General features: G+C 53.0%; 6 protein-coding genes across 6 annotated transcripts; 1 reads left to right on the forward strand and 5 right to left on the reverse strand.

Annotated features, from left to right (window-relative positions):
- Positions 1-3,882: 3,882 nt before the first annotated feature.
- On the reverse strand, positions 3,883-7,492 carry BJX68DRAFT_278469 (uncharacterized protein; the record flags this gene model as incomplete). The annotated part of the gene is made up of 4 exons (XM_071048547.1): positions 3,883-3,913; positions 4,537-5,460; positions 5,506-6,481; positions 6,532-7,492. 4 exons carry the CDS (start codon positions 7,490-7,492, stop codon positions 3,883-3,885), a joined length of 2,892 nt encoding a protein of 963 aa, XP_070894934.1.
- Positions 7,493-7,905: 413 nt separating this feature from the next.
- BJX68DRAFT_270842 (RTA1 like protein-domain-containing protein) lies at positions 7,906-8,370 on the reverse strand (the record flags this gene model as incomplete). Its single annotated transcript, XM_071046789.1, has 1 exon — positions 7,906-8,370. The coding sequence occupies one exon, from the start codon at positions 8,368-8,370 to the stop codon at positions 7,906-7,908; it is 465 nt and encodes a 154-aa protein (XP_070894935.1).
- Positions 8,371-9,465: 1,095 nt separating this feature from the next.
- On the reverse strand, positions 9,466-10,746 carry BJX68DRAFT_270843 (uncharacterized protein; the record flags this gene model as incomplete). Its single annotated transcript, XM_071046790.1, has 3 exons — positions 9,466-9,919; positions 10,002-10,540; positions 10,597-10,746. 3 exons carry the CDS (start codon positions 10,744-10,746, stop codon positions 9,466-9,468), a joined length of 1,143 nt encoding a protein of 380 aa, XP_070894936.1.
- A 2,450-nt stretch (positions 10,747-13,196) lies between these two features.
- Positions 13,197-14,632, reverse strand: BJX68DRAFT_168420 (chaperonin 10-like protein). The gene is made up of 3 exons (XM_071037006.1): positions 14,444-14,632; positions 13,942-14,388; positions 13,197-13,869 (listed from the first exon to the last, which is right to left on the reverse strand). Exons 1-3 carry the CDS (start codon positions 14,483-14,485, stop codon positions 13,291-13,293), a joined length of 1,068 nt encoding a protein of 355 aa, XP_070894937.1. The 5' UTR covers positions 14,486-14,632; the 3' UTR covers positions 13,197-13,290.
- A 577-nt stretch (positions 14,633-15,209) lies between these two features.
- BJX68DRAFT_244977 (uncharacterized protein) lies at positions 15,210-17,465 on the reverse strand. The gene is made up of 2 exons (XM_071041419.1): positions 17,301-17,465; positions 15,210-17,238 (listed from the first exon to the last, which is right to left on the reverse strand). The coding sequence occupies exons 1-2, from the start codon at positions 17,346-17,348 to the stop codon at positions 15,484-15,486; spliced, it is 1,803 nt and encodes a 600-aa protein (XP_070894938.1). The 5' UTR covers positions 17,349-17,465; the 3' UTR covers positions 15,210-15,483.
- Positions 17,466-17,889: 424 nt separating this feature from the next.
- Positions 17,890-19,157, forward strand: BJX68DRAFT_168426 (enoyl-CoA hydratase/isomerase family protein). Its single transcript, XM_071037007.1, has 5 exons — positions 17,890-18,011; positions 18,059-18,209; positions 18,259-18,333; positions 18,393-18,908; positions 18,963-19,157. Exons 1-5 carry the CDS (start codon positions 17,952-17,954, stop codon positions 19,001-19,003), a joined length of 843 nt encoding a protein of 280 aa, XP_070894939.1. The 5' UTR covers positions 17,890-17,951; the 3' UTR covers positions 19,004-19,157.
- Positions 19,158-19,328: the final 171 nt, after the last annotated feature.

The raw sequence follows: 19,328 nt of genomic DNA on the forward strand, positions 1-19,328 counted from the left end.
GCATTAGTGTATTTAAATTAGAAAGGATTCTTTGGCTTAGTTGTAAACACAGTGTTTAATAGATATATTTTGGACTTAAAGGCTTTATCTTATTCATGTCCATAATATAATATAACGAAGGATCTGGCGGAATCTTTTTTTTTTTTTGGGGTGTCACGGCGGCCGCGTCACCGAGAAGGCAGCGCAGCGCCCCGAATGCAGTCTCTGTGTCTGTAAGGGCTTGATCAGTTTTTGAGGCTTCTTAGATCCAGTTCCCCCGAGGCGATTTGAGGGTTCTCTTCGCCCACTTGTTGAAGAACCGTGATTGGGGTCAAGGCCCAATCGAGCCAGGGAAACATCTCCACCTGGTGGACAAGCGGCCACTCCAAGGCCTTGTTCAGGTCTGACGTTATCCGGGCCAGCTCCTGGAACCGCACATCACTTGCAGACGCGTGTCGGTGGCCAAACGCCATCGCCCAGGTAACGCCGTAGGGATTGCGCTGGAGCGGCGTTTAAATAGCATTTCCATCAGGATCGGTCAGGTCTCGCAGGAGCTGCATGCTCTCAAGGTTCTGCACCAGCTCGTATTTCGAAGACCTGTCCTCATTCGCCAAGGAGTCTAGAATCCGCTGGTAGGCTTTCTCCCATTCCCCATCCGAAACAAGTGCAGGATGCAGGTCGTGTGAAGTGCTTGCCCACGACAGACCACCGCCACAAAGCATATTTCTCACTCCGCTCCAGAGGCAGATTCCTCACCGCGTCGGCGGTGCCGAGGCTGAAGAACGTTTTCGCGCCAAAGTTGTGGGCAACAATGGCACCGTGCGGCGCGTGCCATTTCCCAAGCTCGCTGCAGATGTCCTGCTGGGTACTGGAAATTGGTGGCGGGAGTCTTGGCCCAGAGGGAGGTGTTTCCGTCGTGTATGTTTCCGTCGTGCTGGCCTGAAAACGGTCCCAAGGACGAGGCCCAAGCATATGGATATTATTAGAGTAAAGCTGTCATGGCTTGACATATTTTGACGAAAGCTATGATGGAGCCGAGTTTGTGGGTTATGGCCATGACGTCGGAGACGAGGTATTCCATGCTGTCGGGGATGGGGGACTTGAAAATGAATAGTTGACGAAGATCGACGGCGGAGTTCTCGGGAAGTAACAGGGTGCGTCTATGTGTTTAAGCCATTAGGCGATATAAGAATTGCGGTTATCATTAGAACCATAGGTTTCCATTTACTAATCAAAGCTTGAGCCAATATTGCGTTGGGAAGAGGATTTTTAATCACCTTCCTCCTGTAACCTACTTCGTGTTGAGGTTGGAAAATGAGAGGCCCAGAGCTACTCATCTCACCCAAATACCCCTATTGATATTTAAATACATAGCAACCTCATTCCTTGCCGCAGGAACCAGCGTTGCAAGGTCCCGCAGCGAGATATACTTGCCCCTACCCTCACGCTTAGCGCCCCTATACATCGTCGATAACGCAGGAGGAAGCGGAGGAAACCGTTGCGTCGGGTCAAGATCCGCAATCTGTCCTAGGCCGGCAAATCCAATCGTCGGGTCGAAGCTGAGAAGGATGATTTGTTTCTCACGAGCGTTTGCACGTTTGACCGAGTAGATTATTGAGCGGTCGTCTTCGACTACGTGCATTTCCGGCGTATGGCCTTGTGGACACAATAGATCGCGGAGCATCGCTGGTACATCTTTGGATGGCCATTGCTTCGCACGTGTAAATTCAATGAGGGTAAATGTCTCCGGTGGATACCGCGTTATTGGGCAATTTAGTGGTGATTTGGCATCTGCATGTTGATCAATTCCTACAGGTAAGCATTCTGTTAGACACTGCCCGAAGACCATTGTCCGCAAATACAGTGTATAGTTCTGCGCAGGAAAGCCATCGATTGTCGGGCCGTTAGACATAAATTGACGGAATGAATTTGGGTATGCTTTAAAGGAGGAAAAAGCGGTCTCTTTTGACCCCAGCTCTAGAGTCTGGGACACGTCTATGTTGTCCGTGTGCTCGTGGTGAAGGTCTGGGAAGCTGCGGCGGCGGTCTTTTTGGACCTGATACCTATCGTCATGCGCTGCTTGATTTTGAGCAGCACGTGCCACTTGCACTGGATCCTTTCTGAATCCGGCATAGGAAACCATGTTGACAGAGCTGCCGCGGACCTCCTCAGGAGAGGGAAGTAGATGTTGAATGCAGGTCGGCAGCGGTGTATTTTGCTGTCGCTCGCACTCAAATATGCAAAGTCGTTCTGTAGCAGAATCTCTCTCAAAAAAGGCGTCCTGAAGAATCGAGCTATTCTTCTGCGGCCGCCAGAGTCTCCGAGGTACCGTTCTACTCTGCGTGGAACTCGGAGACAGACACGCCCATGCATGTGAAGAAATAAAGCCTGTTTCGTTACTGGCAAGATCATTTTGCGGTAGCAGGGCGTATAAATAGCCTTTGCAGAGCTCGAAGCGCGCATGCGTGAGAGGGTCCTCGTGCCTCTTCATTTCGAGTCCTTCCAACAGCAACGGTTCCTGGTTTACCAGATCCCCGGTCTTCATGTCGATACAGTAAATTTCCCACTGTGATAGGCTGCTAACGAAAGTACCATAGTAGCAGATCGAGTCGTCATTCCGCAGAAATAAGCCCACTGCAGAGCTCTTGAGTTGGCGCCGAAAGAGGCCGCGGGGTTTCTGGGTACTGTACTCCGAAATCAAAAGCCCGGTAAGCCATCTTTCTTGAATCTCAGGTAGATAAACGGCTATGGATAATACGCCTTTACTGTAAAATAAAAGAGTAATATCGTAGTCAGTAACCGCTGGGCTATCGACAATGCCTGCCACAAGGTGAACCATGGTGAGAACGCGCTCGATCGAAGCTAGCGAATGCACATTGAGGACGCGGATATCACCCTGCCAGAGATAAAAAAGATAGCCTTCGTTGTATATGAAATGATCTGCTTTGGCCAAAATAATGGCGGCATATGGCCAGCCCGCCGCGAATGCTTCCGTTGTGTCGTGGAAAACCCCAAGCGCTCTTCGGTAGCTGATCCGTCCTTTATCCCTGGCCAGTTTGTTTGCCCATTCTATAATTGTTGAATCTTTCTGTGGACGGGGTAAGCGTGGTAAAATCCATAAGCCCGGCCTAACGTACCTCAACAATGATCTGGGCAAGTGATTCTTCCCTCATCCGCACGTACAGCTTTCGACACACACGACTGAGATGAACATAGTCATGGCAATCTAGGCTCGAGACCACCTTGCACATTATGTCGAGAGAAAGACAGAGAAGAGTCTTCTTCTCACCTTCACTTTTGGGGGCTTCCCATGCCCACTTGGTTTGCTCATCTGTGGCTAGCTGTTCAAGCGCAGACCACGAGGTCGGCGGTTCATGCTCATCGCCAGCGGTCCGCTCCCCAGTCAATACTTCCATAATCTGTAATTTTGCTTTCTGACTCATTGTAGCATTTAGATGCAGTTCTCTAATCCACATGTCGGTGTTCTCTAGTGGCCCACGACTCCGCTGCTTCTCCAGGAGAAGGGAGATCGTCTGCAATCCAAACTTGCTGCACGCGGCTTTTATGGCAGGTTCCGTGAGACGAACAAGAGCGCCTCTGAGGCGGATAAAGCTCTCCACAGCACTCTGGTCATATATCTCAAAGAATCGGGCCACTGCAGCGTCTGCAATCTCCAGGTTCACCGTTAACGGTGCCATCAGAAGAGTAAGCATTTCTAACCCTCGATTGGCAGTAGCTGCATCAGATATGACCTGTGCAGTAACTCTGAGTGCTGGGTCCCGCGCTCGAGATTGGGAAAACCATCGAACGGTGTCCCAATCCGCGTACAGCACAACCCTAGACGCTCCCTGCCACGTAAGCTTGATCTGCGGATGAGCCATTAATCGTTTTAGTAGGGTACTGTTACTCCGTTGGTTCGTAGCTGCTGCTGTAGCTATCCGATCGGTGAGTTGCACGCCAGCTATGCTGTTTATATGTTCTAGGAACAGCTCGACAAGCGGTTCCGCATGCTTTTGATTGCTACATGCGGCCTCCATCACAGCCTCTGTCACCTTGATCTGGCCATTGCTATGCTCCAGAAACACTCGCCCAACGATCTGGGAGTCAAAGGTTCGGCAAAGCTCGATGAAGGCCTCTGGGTCGACCAAAAGGTGGTTCGCGGGTAAGTCGAGTAGCATTTCCAGCAGCTCCTCTCCGATGGCCTCATTCTCCCTAGCCTTGATAACCGTCCATCTTTCCAACAGTATTTTGCGCGGAATTGGATGGAAGAACACCTTCAGCAACTTTTCCGTATCCCTCCACTCCCGAAATTTCATTTTCAGGAAGCTAGTGAGAATAGGAGTGTGATTAGCCACTCGATCCATCAGATAGGCCATGATGTGCTGGCCATGTTGGTGATTGTGCGACAAGGCGGATACGATGGATTTTGTGATTTGAATCTTGTCGTTTCCACAGCGTTTGGTGAGTAGGTCGATGATCTCAAGATCGAAATACCGAACAAGGGAGGCAATGAAGTCCACCCCTACAAAGGAGTCGCGGTCCAATGTATTCAGATACAGTTGGATGATTGCCTTTCCGTTCGTCGGGTTCTTAACTGCTGCCCGGACCATATCTGCGACAAGAAACTTAAGATTGGATTGTTGTAGCAAGAGAGAGAGAATGGCCGTCCCACATCCACGATTTGCTGCAGCAGCATACACTACAGCTTCCGGTATTTGAAAGGAATTTGTTTCCGATTCTGTCAGCAAGAACGGCAGAATCTCGCCACCGTTTTCTTCGTTCGATGCAGCTGTCACCCAGATTCTCTCGGCGAAAACACCCCCAGGTTCTCTTGCGTGGGATAGCATAGTCATCACAGTCAGGTTTCCTCGTTTAGCAGCGTCCTGTAGAGGAGTCCCTGCGTTGCTTGCTCTGAATTCGTCATCATGATAGTAGTGATTGTCCGGACGCTTGCCAACACAATCGAGTGCAAACCTCGCAACCTCTTTGATTCCCCACCACGCCGCGACATGGAAGACGGAGAAGCCATCTGGAATGCCACTGAATATTCGCATTCTCCGGTACAGTGACAGCCAGTTGTCGCGCTCCTTCGAAGTCAATTCAAAGAAAGCTTCCTGCTCTGGTGCAATCGTAAAGGCGTTCTTTGCGAGGACCGCGTGGTCCGGCCAGTGCAGCACTGCGTAATTCAAGAAGGCATCATCTGTACCGTTCGCAATCAGATGGCGAATGCATCTGGAGGCCAATGTCGCATGAACTTTCAGCTCGTCCAGCAGCGTGCCATCTCTCGCGCTAAGGAGGAAGTCCTTGACGGACTTATGCAAGAGTCGCACAATCCCGTTCTCGACCACAATCATCAGCCGGCACATCTCGATATCCTCTCTCGTAAACGCGATACGGCTCTCGTTGTCTTCATCGTTGTATCGCTCGCATGCATCTGCCAGCTCGGCCACGGTGAGAGCGCGCCGCGAGACGGCGATGAAACTGAGCATTTATAAAATCGACTCGTTATCCTCGTCACTGTCAAACGCTGTATCGAGCAGATTCTTGTATAGAGAGTGGAGCCCCTGCGGTAGCGCTTTCAGACGCTTGATGGCATCTCGGGACCGTACGGGGATGAGTTCCGTGCATGCGATACCAACCCATAGAAAGGTACCTTCTGCTTTCTCCTGGAGAATCTTGGAGACTTCCGCGGTCACGCTTTCCGGATATCTGTTCTTCTTGCTGATTTCCCCTAGCCGCCTGTTAATGAACATCTGAAGGTCTCTTGCGACTTTGGGATACGACGCTAGGTCCTTGTGCGAGTACTCGCCCAGATACCGCCCAATTTCAGTGTATGGGCGGCTCGTGATTAAGAAGTGGATGCCGGAGTTGCTGTTTCTTTCGCTGTCGAACGCCTGGTTGATTTGAGCTAACAACATATCCTGAGATTCGGGTTCGCATTCGTCCAGCGCGTCGATAAGGAGATACTTTTCACCACTGGAGCTGTCACGGCCGATTTGTACGAGTGCATTCCACAGCGCATCGAATGAGGTGAAGAGCTTGTCGCCTCGCTCTTCATACTTGGAATAAACGAATCTGATAAGCTCCCACCGCTGCTGGATGAGCTGGTATAGCAGGCCCCGTAATATCGCCGTGGCTGTTCTTCGCTCTTCGATCGTGGAATCACAAAAGAAGTAGGCGAGTGTCCTGTTGTTGGCCTTGCTCCTTTGGAAGCAGGGGTGCTTCGGTAGTTCCTCAACCATGGCAGTCGCGATGGTGGACTTTCCTGTTCCGGGATTGCCGAACAGCCATAGGATGTCTGCGGGAGACTTGCGATTGGTGTTTGCAGTTTCTGGTATTAGTCCGAGCCATCGTCGAACATCGTCAGTATCTATTATCCAGTTGCAGGTTCCCGGCACTCGCTCTCCTCTTCGCCGTTTGAGTGCGTTCATGTCGTCGGCGGGGTCCGTGAGAACCAACGCTCGGAGACAGGCCTTTTCCTCGGCACTTAAGTCTTTCTTTTCTTTGCAATGTCAGCAAATACCCTTCATTCTTCTAAGCTAGGGTCCTCACTTTCTGCCCGGGATGGAGAGTGCCCAGGAACAACCGAGAGAAGCAGTTTTGCATAGGCGGCTGCAGTGAGCGCTGCGTATCCCTGCCAGATCTTGTTCTTATGCGAGTCGGAATAGTCGCAGATACCTCTAATAACGAGACAGGGGATCTGATTCATCAGGCCAGCGGCTTCCATCTCGAAACAGATGATATCAAATTTCTTGGCCAGCTGGTCCCTGATCTCTGCATCCTTCATAACCTGGTTGCCCGACGCAATTAACCCGTAATGAACCCTTGGTTCCTCTGATGACGGATCTCGCTCGCTCCTCGTGACTATTTGGTTTCTATCGCACATGTCACAAGTCTCCTTCGATTCAACATGTCTGTAACCCGCCGCGAAGAGCTGATCCCGGTCCCGGCCAGGTGAGGCAAAGCCAGGCTTCAACTCGGGACTCTGTTCGAAAGCCCTGGACAGAATATCGCAAAGCGGCTTTTCCTTGGTCGTCGCGGCCAGCCGATCAGCTTGCAACTGGGCAATACTCGTGAGAAGCACTTGCGGCGGCTGGTTCAGGGTCCCGGTCTGCTGGAATCCGCGCCCACTGACAACCTTGCCATAGTCATACTGCACGACACCGCCATAGGTTCCGGTTGGCTTGCTCACGACAATATCGCCTAGTCGGACATCGACGGCGGTGCCTGGAACTCCGCCTCCGATGCCTACCATGAGTGCGAATTCCAGGGTCGGGAAGCTTGCCATCATGTTTGTGAGCACACTGGCCGCCGATGTCGTGCCGTATACACCATACGGCAGACATGAGATCACCACGTTGTGGCCGCCGATGGCGCCGAGAATGTACGAGTTCGAATCTGTTGGGCGTTGCGGAAGGGTGGGGTGCGTTTCCTCCAGGACGGCGCGTGCAGCTCGCATTTCCAGCGGGAGGGCACTGATCCAGCCTACCGTGTAGTCTTCGTGAGTGAGCATTTTGGGATGGAAATTTCGTGCATTATTGTCTAAATCGATGCAGAAGTTTCGACGGACTGTCTGGGAATTATTACGCGGAGTTGGAGTTCGTGAGGCTGAAACGCCTGCAGGCCAACCTAGCGACTGGCCACGTGATCTCCTGCCAAATGGTGAACAACAATATCGCGGTGAGTTTCGATTGTTTACCATTATCGAATTGGATCTGCTTGTGAACGTGCAAACCTTATGTTAGTTTCGCGGTGCCGAAACAACAAGTGCTAGTTATAAACACAGCGAGCTTACCGTGTGACGATCGCGACTTAACTGTATATTCTCGCCCCGTTCGAAAGTCTACAACTAGATTAACGCACTTTGCCGGAAGAAACATCCAGCATCTTGCTACCCATCGCGTTTCACAGGACCTAACAATATATCTAGGTCCATCCTCCTGCCAAGCTTGCCCGTCTGGGTATCAAAACCACCCCCCAAGAACAAGCCATCTGTGCAACCGTCGGACTCGTGGACGCCTTGAGGATGGAGCTCGCCCCTGACCTCGTCCCCTCCCACACCTTCTGCGCCTCGACAGACAGCCTGTGCACGGGCGCCCTTTTCAACCGGAAGAAGAAAGCCCCCGAAGCAACCACAAACACACTCAGCGTGATAACCTGCCACACGATCCCCGCAAGCATCACATCGCCGCCGGCTTTCGTCCCGGCGTCTATATCGGCCGAGGCGGCGAGACCGCAGCCTGCGCCTTGCAGCGCGAGCGAGATCAGGTCGCAGGTGATGAAGATGTAGGGGTACCAGTTTGGGTGCAGCGGGGAGAAGTCGCGGCCGAGGACTGCGACTTCGTGTTTTAGGGTCAAGTAGATGGCGGCGGACCAGAAAGCGGGGCCCATTGTGAGCGTGCAGATTTGGATTTCGAAACCGGTTGATGAGTAAGGGGTTCTTGAGGAGGAGGATGCGGCCTATGTGGCCTGGACAGGATTTCCATGATTGGTTAGGGACTGTGGGAAATGAGATACAGTGTGGGGTGGGAAAGGATTCAGGACGCACCGACTGCTTCGGAAAAACATCCAAGTATCATGTCGATTCCGAACGACCACAGGCGCCATTTAAGCATCTGGATGAACTGGATGAGGCAGCAGGCGCTGAAGATTGCGCAAAAGGCGATATTGACAGCGAGGTTATTTATCCGTAGATTGTACCTTCGACAGAACATTTGGGAGATATTTTGTCACACTCGGCGGTTGAAGACATGGTGTGGGAGACAGTAGTGCTGGAGTACTAGCTAGACGAAAGGAGGTCGGAGTGCTGGGGATGGCCGAGTTGAGTATCCTCGTCTCTCTTACATCCTACATGGTATTTATAGCTGTGAAATAAACGTCAAGTTTTAGATTTTGCCCTCATTCATGCAAGCTGAGTGGCAGGGCGTTCAGCTCGGAGATATCAGCCCGATGGCGATGGGTCGGGATGGACCCTGAAATCGGCCGAGTCTCAGACCAGCCCTATATTTAAATATTCTCTACTATAATATTTAGATCTACTTATTTATAGGTAAGGATAACCTTAACTATCTTAGTATTATTATAGATAACTGCCTTATTAAAGGTAGTCCCGCCCTGAGTAGGACCTAAGCGCTCACACTGTCTTACCAGTAAGAAGAAATACTTAGTGAGCAACCCCTAAGCGCCCCTATTAAAGCAGCCTCATCCAAATAGGGAAAGTCACATTGATTCTAGAAAATTAAGTCTGTATGGGTACATATAATACATGGAATGACTCCCAGAGAGTCGCTGGGGATGAACTAGAAAAAAAACAGGCAGCCGACCCATGGGTATTAGACACCACTCCACCCGTGCAGGATACCATAAAGAATCACACTCTTAGCGCACAGGGTGTTTCCATTTTCCACCCTCACCTTCTTATACAGGCTAAATGCCGCACTTCACCTCATCCCTGCAAAGACACGACTCTTGAAACCCGTGCTCGCATCATGGAATCCGATTCCCATTGCCGTTCCGCCTCCCGCCACTCATACTCCTCACCTTGACCCTCACCTTCTCCCTCCACCCCCTCTTGCCCGCCAAAAGTGTTGCCGTCCCATTCCCACCTGCACTCCACTGCCCCGACCCCAGACTCCCACCGGCACTGGCCCCACTCTGCGCCCCATTCGACCCCGAATTCATCGAGTCCTGCATCGCCATATTCTCCACATCCACCTGCCCAAAGACATCAGTCGTCGGCAGGCGGACGGGAGACTGGTCGCGCGGATCGACGACCCCGATCCGCACAAAGAGCGGCTTCAGCGTCGCGATCGCGATGCATGTTATGCTCACGCCTTGCTCGATGATCGACCAGAAGGCCATGGGGACGATGGCCCATGTTACGGTGGGGTCTGTGGCGAGGCCGAGGTAGGCCAGGCGGATGATGGTTGCGATACTTGCTCTGTTTTGCGTGGGTTAGCATGCGTTGGGGAAGTGGGGTGGAAGGGAGATTCTTTTTAGGGAGAAGGGAAAGGGAGACGAACAACGACCCCAGTCCTAGCAAAAGCCGGATCGAAAGCTTCGTCCGCGGATGCATGCGTATGTTCCACAGAAGCATGAGCGGAACAATGATCCCCAGGGTAATATCCGCAAGCATAACCCACGCCCCGTGGATGAGGGTAATGACCGCCCGGGTCCAAAACGCATCGCAGTGTCCCTTGGCATCTGGATGGCCGAACCGCGTCCACTGGTACTCGATCGGCCGACAGAAGAGCAGATCGTGGATGATCGACGCGACGGTGAGTATCGCGCCGGAGATGATGGTGACGGCGAGGACCCAGAATTGGCGGCGGGTTTGCACGAGGCGCAGGAGCATTACGGTGAAGGAGAGCTTGATGGTGTATGTGCCAAAGGTGTAGAGGAGGTCGCAGATGAAGAGGTTGCGGTGGGTAACTTCTCGCTCATGGGACGGGGGTAGAGGAGCCTGTGATTGGCCGCCGGTGGGCTTTGCGGGGACGGCAAAGGGGGTGATGCTGTTGATCTGGTAGTAGATGAAGATGATGGTGTAGACGGTGAAAAGGATCTGTCAATAGCGAGTTAGAAGGGGGCTAGTTGTTATTATCATGAAAGGAATCGTACTGCTGCGAGGACTGCGAGGAGATCATCAAGGAAGGGCCCTTTGCCATAGCTCACGCGCACATACACGCGCAGGGCTGAGGAGACCCAGACTGTCACCAGGAAGAAAATACACGCGACCGCAGTTCCCGTCTCACTGTAGGCCGAGGCCATGGTATGTTAGGAACTGTCAAACATGAATGCCATGGGGAAAGGTCGAATAGACAGGACAATGAACTTGACAGCAGAATGACCCAAGTATCTATACACAAGATACGTCCACGTGTGAAACGAAACCATGTTCTGATGCATCCAGGAATGATCTCACCACAGGCGGAGGGGAACGGGGCCTGGCCAGCCGGCCCCGGTGGAGAATCTCAGCGCTCGATGGCTCAGAAACTACGGACTCGCCCAGAGATGAGCTGAAATGTGACTGGCCAGAGTCAGCGATGGGTCATTCAGCCCGCGCGCCGCATTCCCCACTCGCGCCAGTCACTTTCTTTGTTCTGCCTAAACCATGTTTGTCGATGCTGTCAAAGCCTGGACAAACAATCGGTCCCCAGACCTGTCAACTCCTAAAAACTCCATCCAGACCCGCTCGCTGTCGTGGGACTAGCCGTCGATCGTTCCATCTCCAGTCTGGCCGTGTTTCCTACTGGCTGTCGCGATTTGCGATGGCGCGCGCATTGGTTCTGCAGGGCGGAGATGGGCCTGGCGCAGCCCTTGGTCCGAGCGACAACGGTCGCGATCCAGGTGATGGATTTGACATGTCTTCAGGAGCTGCGTGTCTCCATCAAACATTCATCCAACGGTTATCTCGAAACCCTGGCGCAGTTGATGGATAACCACCACTCTCCCACAGTGGCATGCACAGCCGGCCAAGACCGAGATCGAGACCGTTCTTTGTCTGGTTACGTCTCATTCTCTTCGCAGCCGAGCGCCTCAGGATTTCAAGTAGAACCCGGACTCCAGATGTAGCCTCCGAGTGCTCTGGATAGGCCAACGCGCTGCAGCAGAATAAGCTTCGCCCGACCCATGGGAAGCTCATCCGGATGCGGGCAACAATCTGCTGCATCGGAACCATGGCTCGTGCTTTTTGAGTTTCTGGAGATCTGGGGAGCGTGTCAGGAGACTTTCTGCTGCAGCCCTGCGAGGTGAATGGCATTGGATTTGAAGTCTGATCCGAGACTTTTGGAATACGAGGCGGAGGCTGAACTCCGGCGGGGAGGGGGAAAAGGACTGAGACTCGCTCAATAGTAAAAGTACAATCGAGCTATCTACATGATTATTCTCGCTGCGGCTGTTGCAGACTTGTTGGAACTGGAACTGGGCCGTCTCGTCGCGTAAAGTACCCGCATCAGGAGTGAGACACATGCTGCATCATGTTATTTACAGTTGACTCGTCACACCTCCGCGGAAGTACAATATACACGTGGAATCCTCTATCAGCCCACCTCACCTCCCGCGTTTCAAGTTCCGACCAGGTCCTCCCCTCCCCAAAAGAGTGGTCCTCCCATCCCCCGGCCCCGACCTCGACCTCTTTCCGCCGTCGACCAGCTCCTGGTTCCCAACGGCCTTCCCACAACCGCCCAACCATTGATCAGGAATCCCGTCTCCGGTCGCATTCTTGGCGTCCCTTCTATAACGTAATCGAGGCCCTCACTCAAGCGGGACAGAGCCCCTCGTCGAGCGTCGAATCATCGACGTCCTGTCCACCGGAATCAAATTCCGAACGTTACTTATCCGCCCTTTCGTTTCCTCCTCCTTGAATCAGATCAGTCTCCTCTCGCAGCTCAACCCTCAAAGCCGATCAGCCTGCGCGTGTGTAGCCGGAGAAAGCCGGCTCGAACATGCTCGGGTAGATATCGGCTGCGGCGGAGCGTGAGGTCCAAGTCGAACTAGAAGGACCTCAAAATCTAGGACTGAAGCGGGGAGACTCGATGCACAAGGTACTCGTGAGGAGCAAGGGTACAGAAGGTTCCATGTCGCGGCCTACACAGTGGGTGTTTGGGCACACCCATGCTTCTGCAGTGCTAGACCCAACGGGCTGCGGTATCCTCTGCCGAAATGAACCTGGGCGACCGTTCGATTTGTCTTCGAGAATGGACCCTGGATCCAGGACCACACAGCCGCCGCCCGACCCAGCTGACGAGTAAGAGTTTCATTGTTCAGCATTGCGCCCTGGGCCATTGTTACCGCCGTGGCTACGTCAGGACGACGAGGAACAAAGGCGCCGTTTCGCCACATTGAGCTAGGGAACACGTCTTGGATGGGCTTCAAGACCGTCAGTGGCTTTTCGAAACTGGTGTAGTGTAGAATGGGCATCCCCAAGTTCGACCGTGTATTGCTCTCTAGAAGACTGCAGTCATGTGGGACGGGCTCAGAAAGCAAGAGTCCCTATGAGGCATTCTGTTCTATAACGACGTGGGAGCACCTTGAAGATATCAATGGTAAAAAGACTGAATTTGTGTCTACATCGCCGATGGTACCTAGACTCGATTGGCTGTGGAATAGGCATCTGCAAAGGCCAATTGATCCACGTTGTCTTTGGAAACCTCTGTTATGCTCCCCATCTACACAACATTCAATAACTAGAACGAAGTCACTTCCATGGCCACGGTCATCGAATCATCGCCCAATGCCAGTTAAATCACCGCGAACTTGAGGCTTCAGACATGTATTACTTCATTTCCAGCAAAGTATCAACAATGAGGCCATCTACAAAACAACAACCAGCCGCCCCTTGAGATGCGGATCCATATACCTCTCCGGCAAATCCATCGCCTCCTCCAACCCAATCCTCGTCACATGCGAACGAACCCCCTTCTCAGCCACAAGCTTCATCATCTCCGACGCCTGCGGCTGATTGCATACCAGACTCCCCTTGACCCTAAGTTCCTTGAAGATCAGATCAAACGCACTGAACTTGAACCCATCCTCTGGAAGTCCGAGCGGCACGCAGACACCCCGTGGCCGGAGGAGTTTAAGACTCCATTCCGTTACTTTGACGTTGTCGGTGCAGACGATCACTCCTGCGAGACCTCCGTCACCGGCAAAGTCGATGATTTCCTGCATTGCATTTGGGGAGGTCGAGTCGATGGTTTTCTGAGGTCGTAAGTGTTCTGGCCCTTCGTTGGCGAGTTGTCGCCCCTCAGCACGGTTATCGATGGCGACTGTGGGATGGCCCCGTGCAACGGCGAATTGCACCGCGAGAGAACCAAGTCCCCCGATTCCGATTATCCCAATGGGCAGGCCAGGTTCTACCCCGGCGGCGTCGAGTCCTCCCCACACCGTCGCCTAGAGCAGGTCAGCACAGGCCATCCCATCCCACAGACATGAGGAGGGAAGAAGAAGAAGAAGTCAACTCACACCAGCACACATCAACGGCGCCGCCTGCTCAAACTCCAGCCCATCAGGCAGTAGAACAGTGGTGTCCGCATCCGCAACAACATACTCCGCGAACCCGCCATCGGCAGTAACCCCGGCCATATCCTTCTTCTCGCAGAAGCGGATATCCGGACGCGGTGAGTCCTGCTTGACAGCCCTACACCCGACACAATCCTTACACCCGTGCCGGAAATTCAGCATCCCGATCCGCTGCCCTCTCTTCCATCCGGACGCTGCGGCGGTTTTGCCGATGTCGACAATTGTCCCGGCGGGCTCGTGCGAGCCTGTTAGCGGACAGGGGGATTGGTATGTCCCCTGGTAGACTTGGTAGTCTGTGTGGCAGAAGCCGGCGGCCCCGACTTTTATCAGCAGGTCGTTATCTGTGATTGTGGGGGTGGGGATTTCTTCTAGCTTGTAAGGCTCTCCATACTGTAATTTCTTAGGTTCATGCAGTAGGATAAGTACACGGCTTCATTCAACGCACCTTGACCAGGCGCAATGCCTTCATGGTTTTCGGGATCGCCATGTTCGCAATTGATTAGGGTTGAATCGCACGGTCCTCAATTCAAACCAGATGGTACGGAAATAAGCCAACGGCGGCTATAAATATGAAAGTCAGAACAGGTGGAACAAGAATGACTTGAAACAACTTCTATGACGTCTCCAATCCCCCCACACTGACAGCGATCATCGGAGTTGCGGAGTCCGCTTTAGGAAGGGTTTCCGTCGTTCCGAACGGACCCATCTATGCACAAAACAGTTTAACGTCGATCTCCTGGTACCAGTGCTGCAGGCTGTTTCGCTCCTTCTGTCTTCCTCCATCCAGAAGCCCGGATTCAACGCCCTCGTTTTGCATGGCCTCCCCGCACGGTCGATATGGCGAGGTACTGGGGGCGGGAGCATACAAGCGATCCTCTGGCCTCCTATTGTCGGACGCGGAGGTAAAGAGAGGGTAGTTAGGGCTGAGTGCATCATGATGGCTACCGTGGCAGGCCAGGGGGTCAAGAAGGCATATTATCTTTGAATTCGACAGTTGGAGATCATCGGTCACAGGACCAACGCTGGGTGCGCGCGAAGTTGAACGGGTTATCATAGACTGTTCAATCTACAGGAAGCCGACGGTAGGGTGGAATCTTAACAGGTAGCAGGTCCACATGGGATGACAGAACGCCGTGCTTTAGGTATTGCTATTCGGGATCGAGATGTACGAGTGCGTGACGTCTGCCTCGCCGTATTTATAGAGAGCAAGTCCCGAAAAGCGTTATGTTCATATTAGAAGAAAATCTGGCAATTTCATACTCTGACAGATAGAAGAAGAAAAAAAAACGCCACCAATCCTGGCTACCAGACCGGATGCTCCAAGCGCCTGAAGAATCAATCAGAAGAAAGGCCACAACGGGACCAAGATATCAAATCAAGAAGTAATAAATACACAAGGCGGCTTGGGCGCACACCTGAACCGACTCGGCAAGGTACATGCTAATCCTGAACGCTGTAAATGCAATCGTTATGTTCAGTGATCATTCAAGGCCGGTTCTTAGGCTGGGCTAGCATGTTGAGTCTGCTCATGCTGAGCATGCGGGACATGGCGCGGGCACTGGCTGGGGTTCCGGTGCGGCTGCCAGATGTAGATCGGAGAGGAGTGCGCGAACGAGACTTGAGTGGGCTGGAAGCAATCACCTTGGTTGGCGAGGGCGAGCTGATCTTGACACGCTTTACGCTGCGTTCAGTCGCAGACTCATCGGCAGGTGGGACGTTTTCACGGTCGGCGTCGTCCTCGGTAGCCCGGTGTCTCTTCTTGTGGCTAATACCATGGGGCATGCCGGGGACATCAGGGAGGGTGGCTTCAACGGGCACCTCGGAGGGGCGAACCGGCCGCACAGGTGTGGGTTTGTGAGCACTGCCACGCTCGGGGGTCAGCGTCGGCAAAGTGGGATAGACCACGTCGGATGTGGTTGAGAATGTGAAAGTGGTGGTAGGGATCTTGGAAGGTGAAGGGGAGAGGATCTCCTCCGTGTCGCGAGGCTTGGCGCAAGGGGTGAACTCGACCCGCTTCTTGGGAGAGGGTGTCCCAGAGGGCGAGCTCTCGCGAGATGGCCGTAGCAGGAGATCGGGAGTGAAGTCGGGAGCTGCCTGGTGTGTGCCAGCAGCGATCTTGGATGGGACCTTCGAGAATAAAGGTTCGCGACGGCGGAGAATCGATTTGAGATTGCTCAAGGTAGGAATGCTGCTCTTAAAGCGTGGGTTGAATTCCGTGCGAGGAGTGCTTGGAGCATCAATCTGTTTGGATAGAGGAGATCGACCGAGAGAAGGAATCATGCTAGTGCGACTGGGCTTCAAGCTGACAGAGGCACGGGCCAAAGAAGCACGAGTTGGTGTGAGCAGGGAGCTGCGGATGCTAGACCTGGGACGAGACGCAGCTGGCCTAGCCGACCGGGGACGATTTGCAGAGGAAACCTCAGGCTTATCATGCTTGACACGCTTCGCCGCAGGAGTTTCCGGAGCAGGTTCGTCCGTAGCTTTAGCAGGCGAAGAGCTTGCAGCCTCATTCAAACGCGCCCTGGAGTTGGTTCTCTTGAGGGTCTTGTCTACCGGCTTGAACCGATCAGGTGTAGCACGGAACGCGGACGGATGATTGGCGATAGAATCCATCTTCTTGAATTCGGCCATGTGCACGTCCGAGAATCTGCTAGTTTTACCCTTGGGCTTCGCGATTTTGCGTTCGATGTTTTGCACAGCGGTAGACACGGTCTTCCCCTTGACCATCTGTGCCCTGCACCGGGCGACATCATCACGCAGGCTCTCCATGAGCTTCTTCGCTTCTTCGCTGAGTTGGGAATCTTCAGACGAAAACTTGAACTCGAACGCGGGTGTGCCGTAATACGCGGACGAAGGCGACGCGTTTGTTTTGCTCGGCGTGTTTTGGGCGGGAGTCTCCTTTACAACATTGCCCTGGGCGTCTTTCTTGACCGGGCCGAATCCAAGGATCAGGCCCGAGTCGGGCTGCTTGGTTGTGCTCTGGTGGACTTTGCTCGGGTGCATTTCGTTGTGAGTTGGGCGTGTTATGGAGGTGGTCGGAGTCTTTGTGGGGGAGGATTTCTGGAAGTGTGTGCTCTTGGGAGTGCGCATCTTGACGGCTGAGGTGGGGGTGCGGTGAGGGTTGGGAAGGGTAGGTTCTTCGCGCTCGATCACGGGCTCGAGGCTCTTCTGCGGTGTTTTGTTGTTGTGGTTAGGTTTTGATCGCTTGTTGCCAGCGTTACTGGATTCTGTAGGAGTGTCCTGCGACGAAAAGCGAGGGTCAGCAGCGTTCACACGCAAGGGCGTCAAGAGCAGCAGCTTACCTCGACAGGCTGAAGGCTCCTGAGGCGTGCGGAGCGACGAACCGCCATTGCGGAGGGAGGAAGAAGAAGTCAACAGCAAAAAATGTTTCTTAGGCCGAAAGGGAGCGATGAATTTGGGGGTGCCGGGTTTTCGCGAAATGGACGCAAGGTTGTGTGATGTTGGAATGTGTGAAGTGCTTGCGTGAAGAGCAAAATAGAGCGGTAAATAAAAGCCCACAAGCGGCAGGCGGTGAGCTGACGTCATGGCACCAACGCGGTTGGCCACTCAGTGGCGACTGTTTACATCATGCCTCTTTGGGCCGCATAAGCTATGCCGCTGAGCTGAATAATTATGCAGCTTTATGCCCTCCTCCGCCAACACCAAAGGCAGGCACGACCTACTTCCTCCTTCCGTTTTCATCGGGACTTTTTCTTCGCCTGAATGTAGTACCTACAGGCCCGGGATCGCTTCAATCCCCTACAGCCTGTTGTAGCTTGCCGGACCTTTCTCGAGTCCTCTGTGTGACTTTGACTTTGGCGGGGGATTGACCGACAACCGCGGCTAGTGTAGAGCCGATAGCCAGGGACATCTTCAGCGCAATTCAGCTGCTGACGATTTCAACTTCGCTATTACTCTTGAAGAGGACTTTCTATTCTATAACCCTAGTCGGCATGTCCCCTACATATACACATCTTGAACTCGATGTTCGTGACCAAATCGGTGTCATTAAAGTGAGCTACTCTCCCCGCATCGCATTCTTGGCTCACCACGGCCGTAGTTGAACCGACCGAAATCATTGAACGCATGGAACACGACCCTTCTCCATGATATGGTGACTGCGTTTCGGGAGTTAGACGACCATCCAGATACGGTCTTCACCGTCCTGACCGGCGAAGGCCGTTTTTTCTCAGCTGGAGCGGACATCAAGGGTAAATATATATATTTATAGTCAATATTCTCAAGATCTAACATGTACAGCCGGACTTGAACTTCCACCACCGGACGCAACAGACGCCCAGAAAAAGCTCTGGTACATGCGCAAATTCTCAAGTGGTATGTCCTTATTCTAACCTAGCCTCAGCCCTTGGACCAATTTTCAATAACATACGCAGAAATGGAACTCTTCCGCTCAATGATCGACCACCGCAAAGTATTCGTTCTAGCCCTAAACGGCCCCGCCGTCGGCGGCGGCGCCGCCTGGTTCGAAGGCATCGCAGACATCGTCGTCGCTGCAGCCGGCGCATACCTGCAAGTGCCCTTCAACTCCCTGGGTCTTGTCCCAGAGTTCGGCGCAGCCCGGACATTCACACAGAGTATGGGCGTGCGCCGCGCAAACGACTTCCTCATGTTCGGACGCAAGTGTACCGTCGAGGAAATGGAGTCATGGGGACTCATTAATCGGATTTTCCCCGCGGAGGGCTTTCAGGAGCATGTGCGTGCGTTTCTAAAGGAGCAGTTGGAGGTTAATGATGGGAAGAGTATGATGGAGACAAAGCGGTTGCAGAATGCACCATTGAGGGATGGACGGATTGTTGCCATGTTTGATGCTGCGAGCGCCCTGTCGGAACGGTTTGTTGACGGGGCGCCATATGAGCGGTTTCAAAGGAAGACGGAGCAGCTGGCGCAGAGTATGTGTTTCATCTTCTTGAATAAGGTATGGCCAATGCTAACCTTGAGCGTAGATAGTGATTCCCGCCGGGTCAAGGCCAAGTCCTCGCTGTGAAGGATGGCGGATAGGAGGGCCCGTTTTGCTGGAGAAATAAGGGATCTTAGTAGAGATAGAGTATCCGTTCTTTGAGAGCTAGCTCAACCAACTCAACCTAACCGAAAAAACAGGAGCCGACCACGCTTCATGCGCGAACTATAGTTAGGTTTACTGCTAGTACGGTACAGCGTTTTTGAAGGAATGCAGTAAATTGAAGTTCTAGCGAAGGTCTTCCGTAATACATGCAGCAGAGTTAAGACGATAGTTAATCAGTTCAAAAAGTTTCGAGCGAGAGAAGAGGTTCTTATAGACGTTATCGAGTGGTCCTTCGTTCTGACTCCAA

Source organism: Aspergillus pseudodeflectus (genome assembly GCF_044049435.1).
Source record: "Aspergillus pseudodeflectus strain CBS 756.74 chromosome Unknown BJX68scaffold_53, whole genome shotgun sequence".
Classification (NCBI taxonomy): domain Eukaryota; kingdom Fungi; phylum Ascomycota; class Eurotiomycetes; order Eurotiales; family Aspergillaceae; genus Aspergillus; species Aspergillus pseudodeflectus.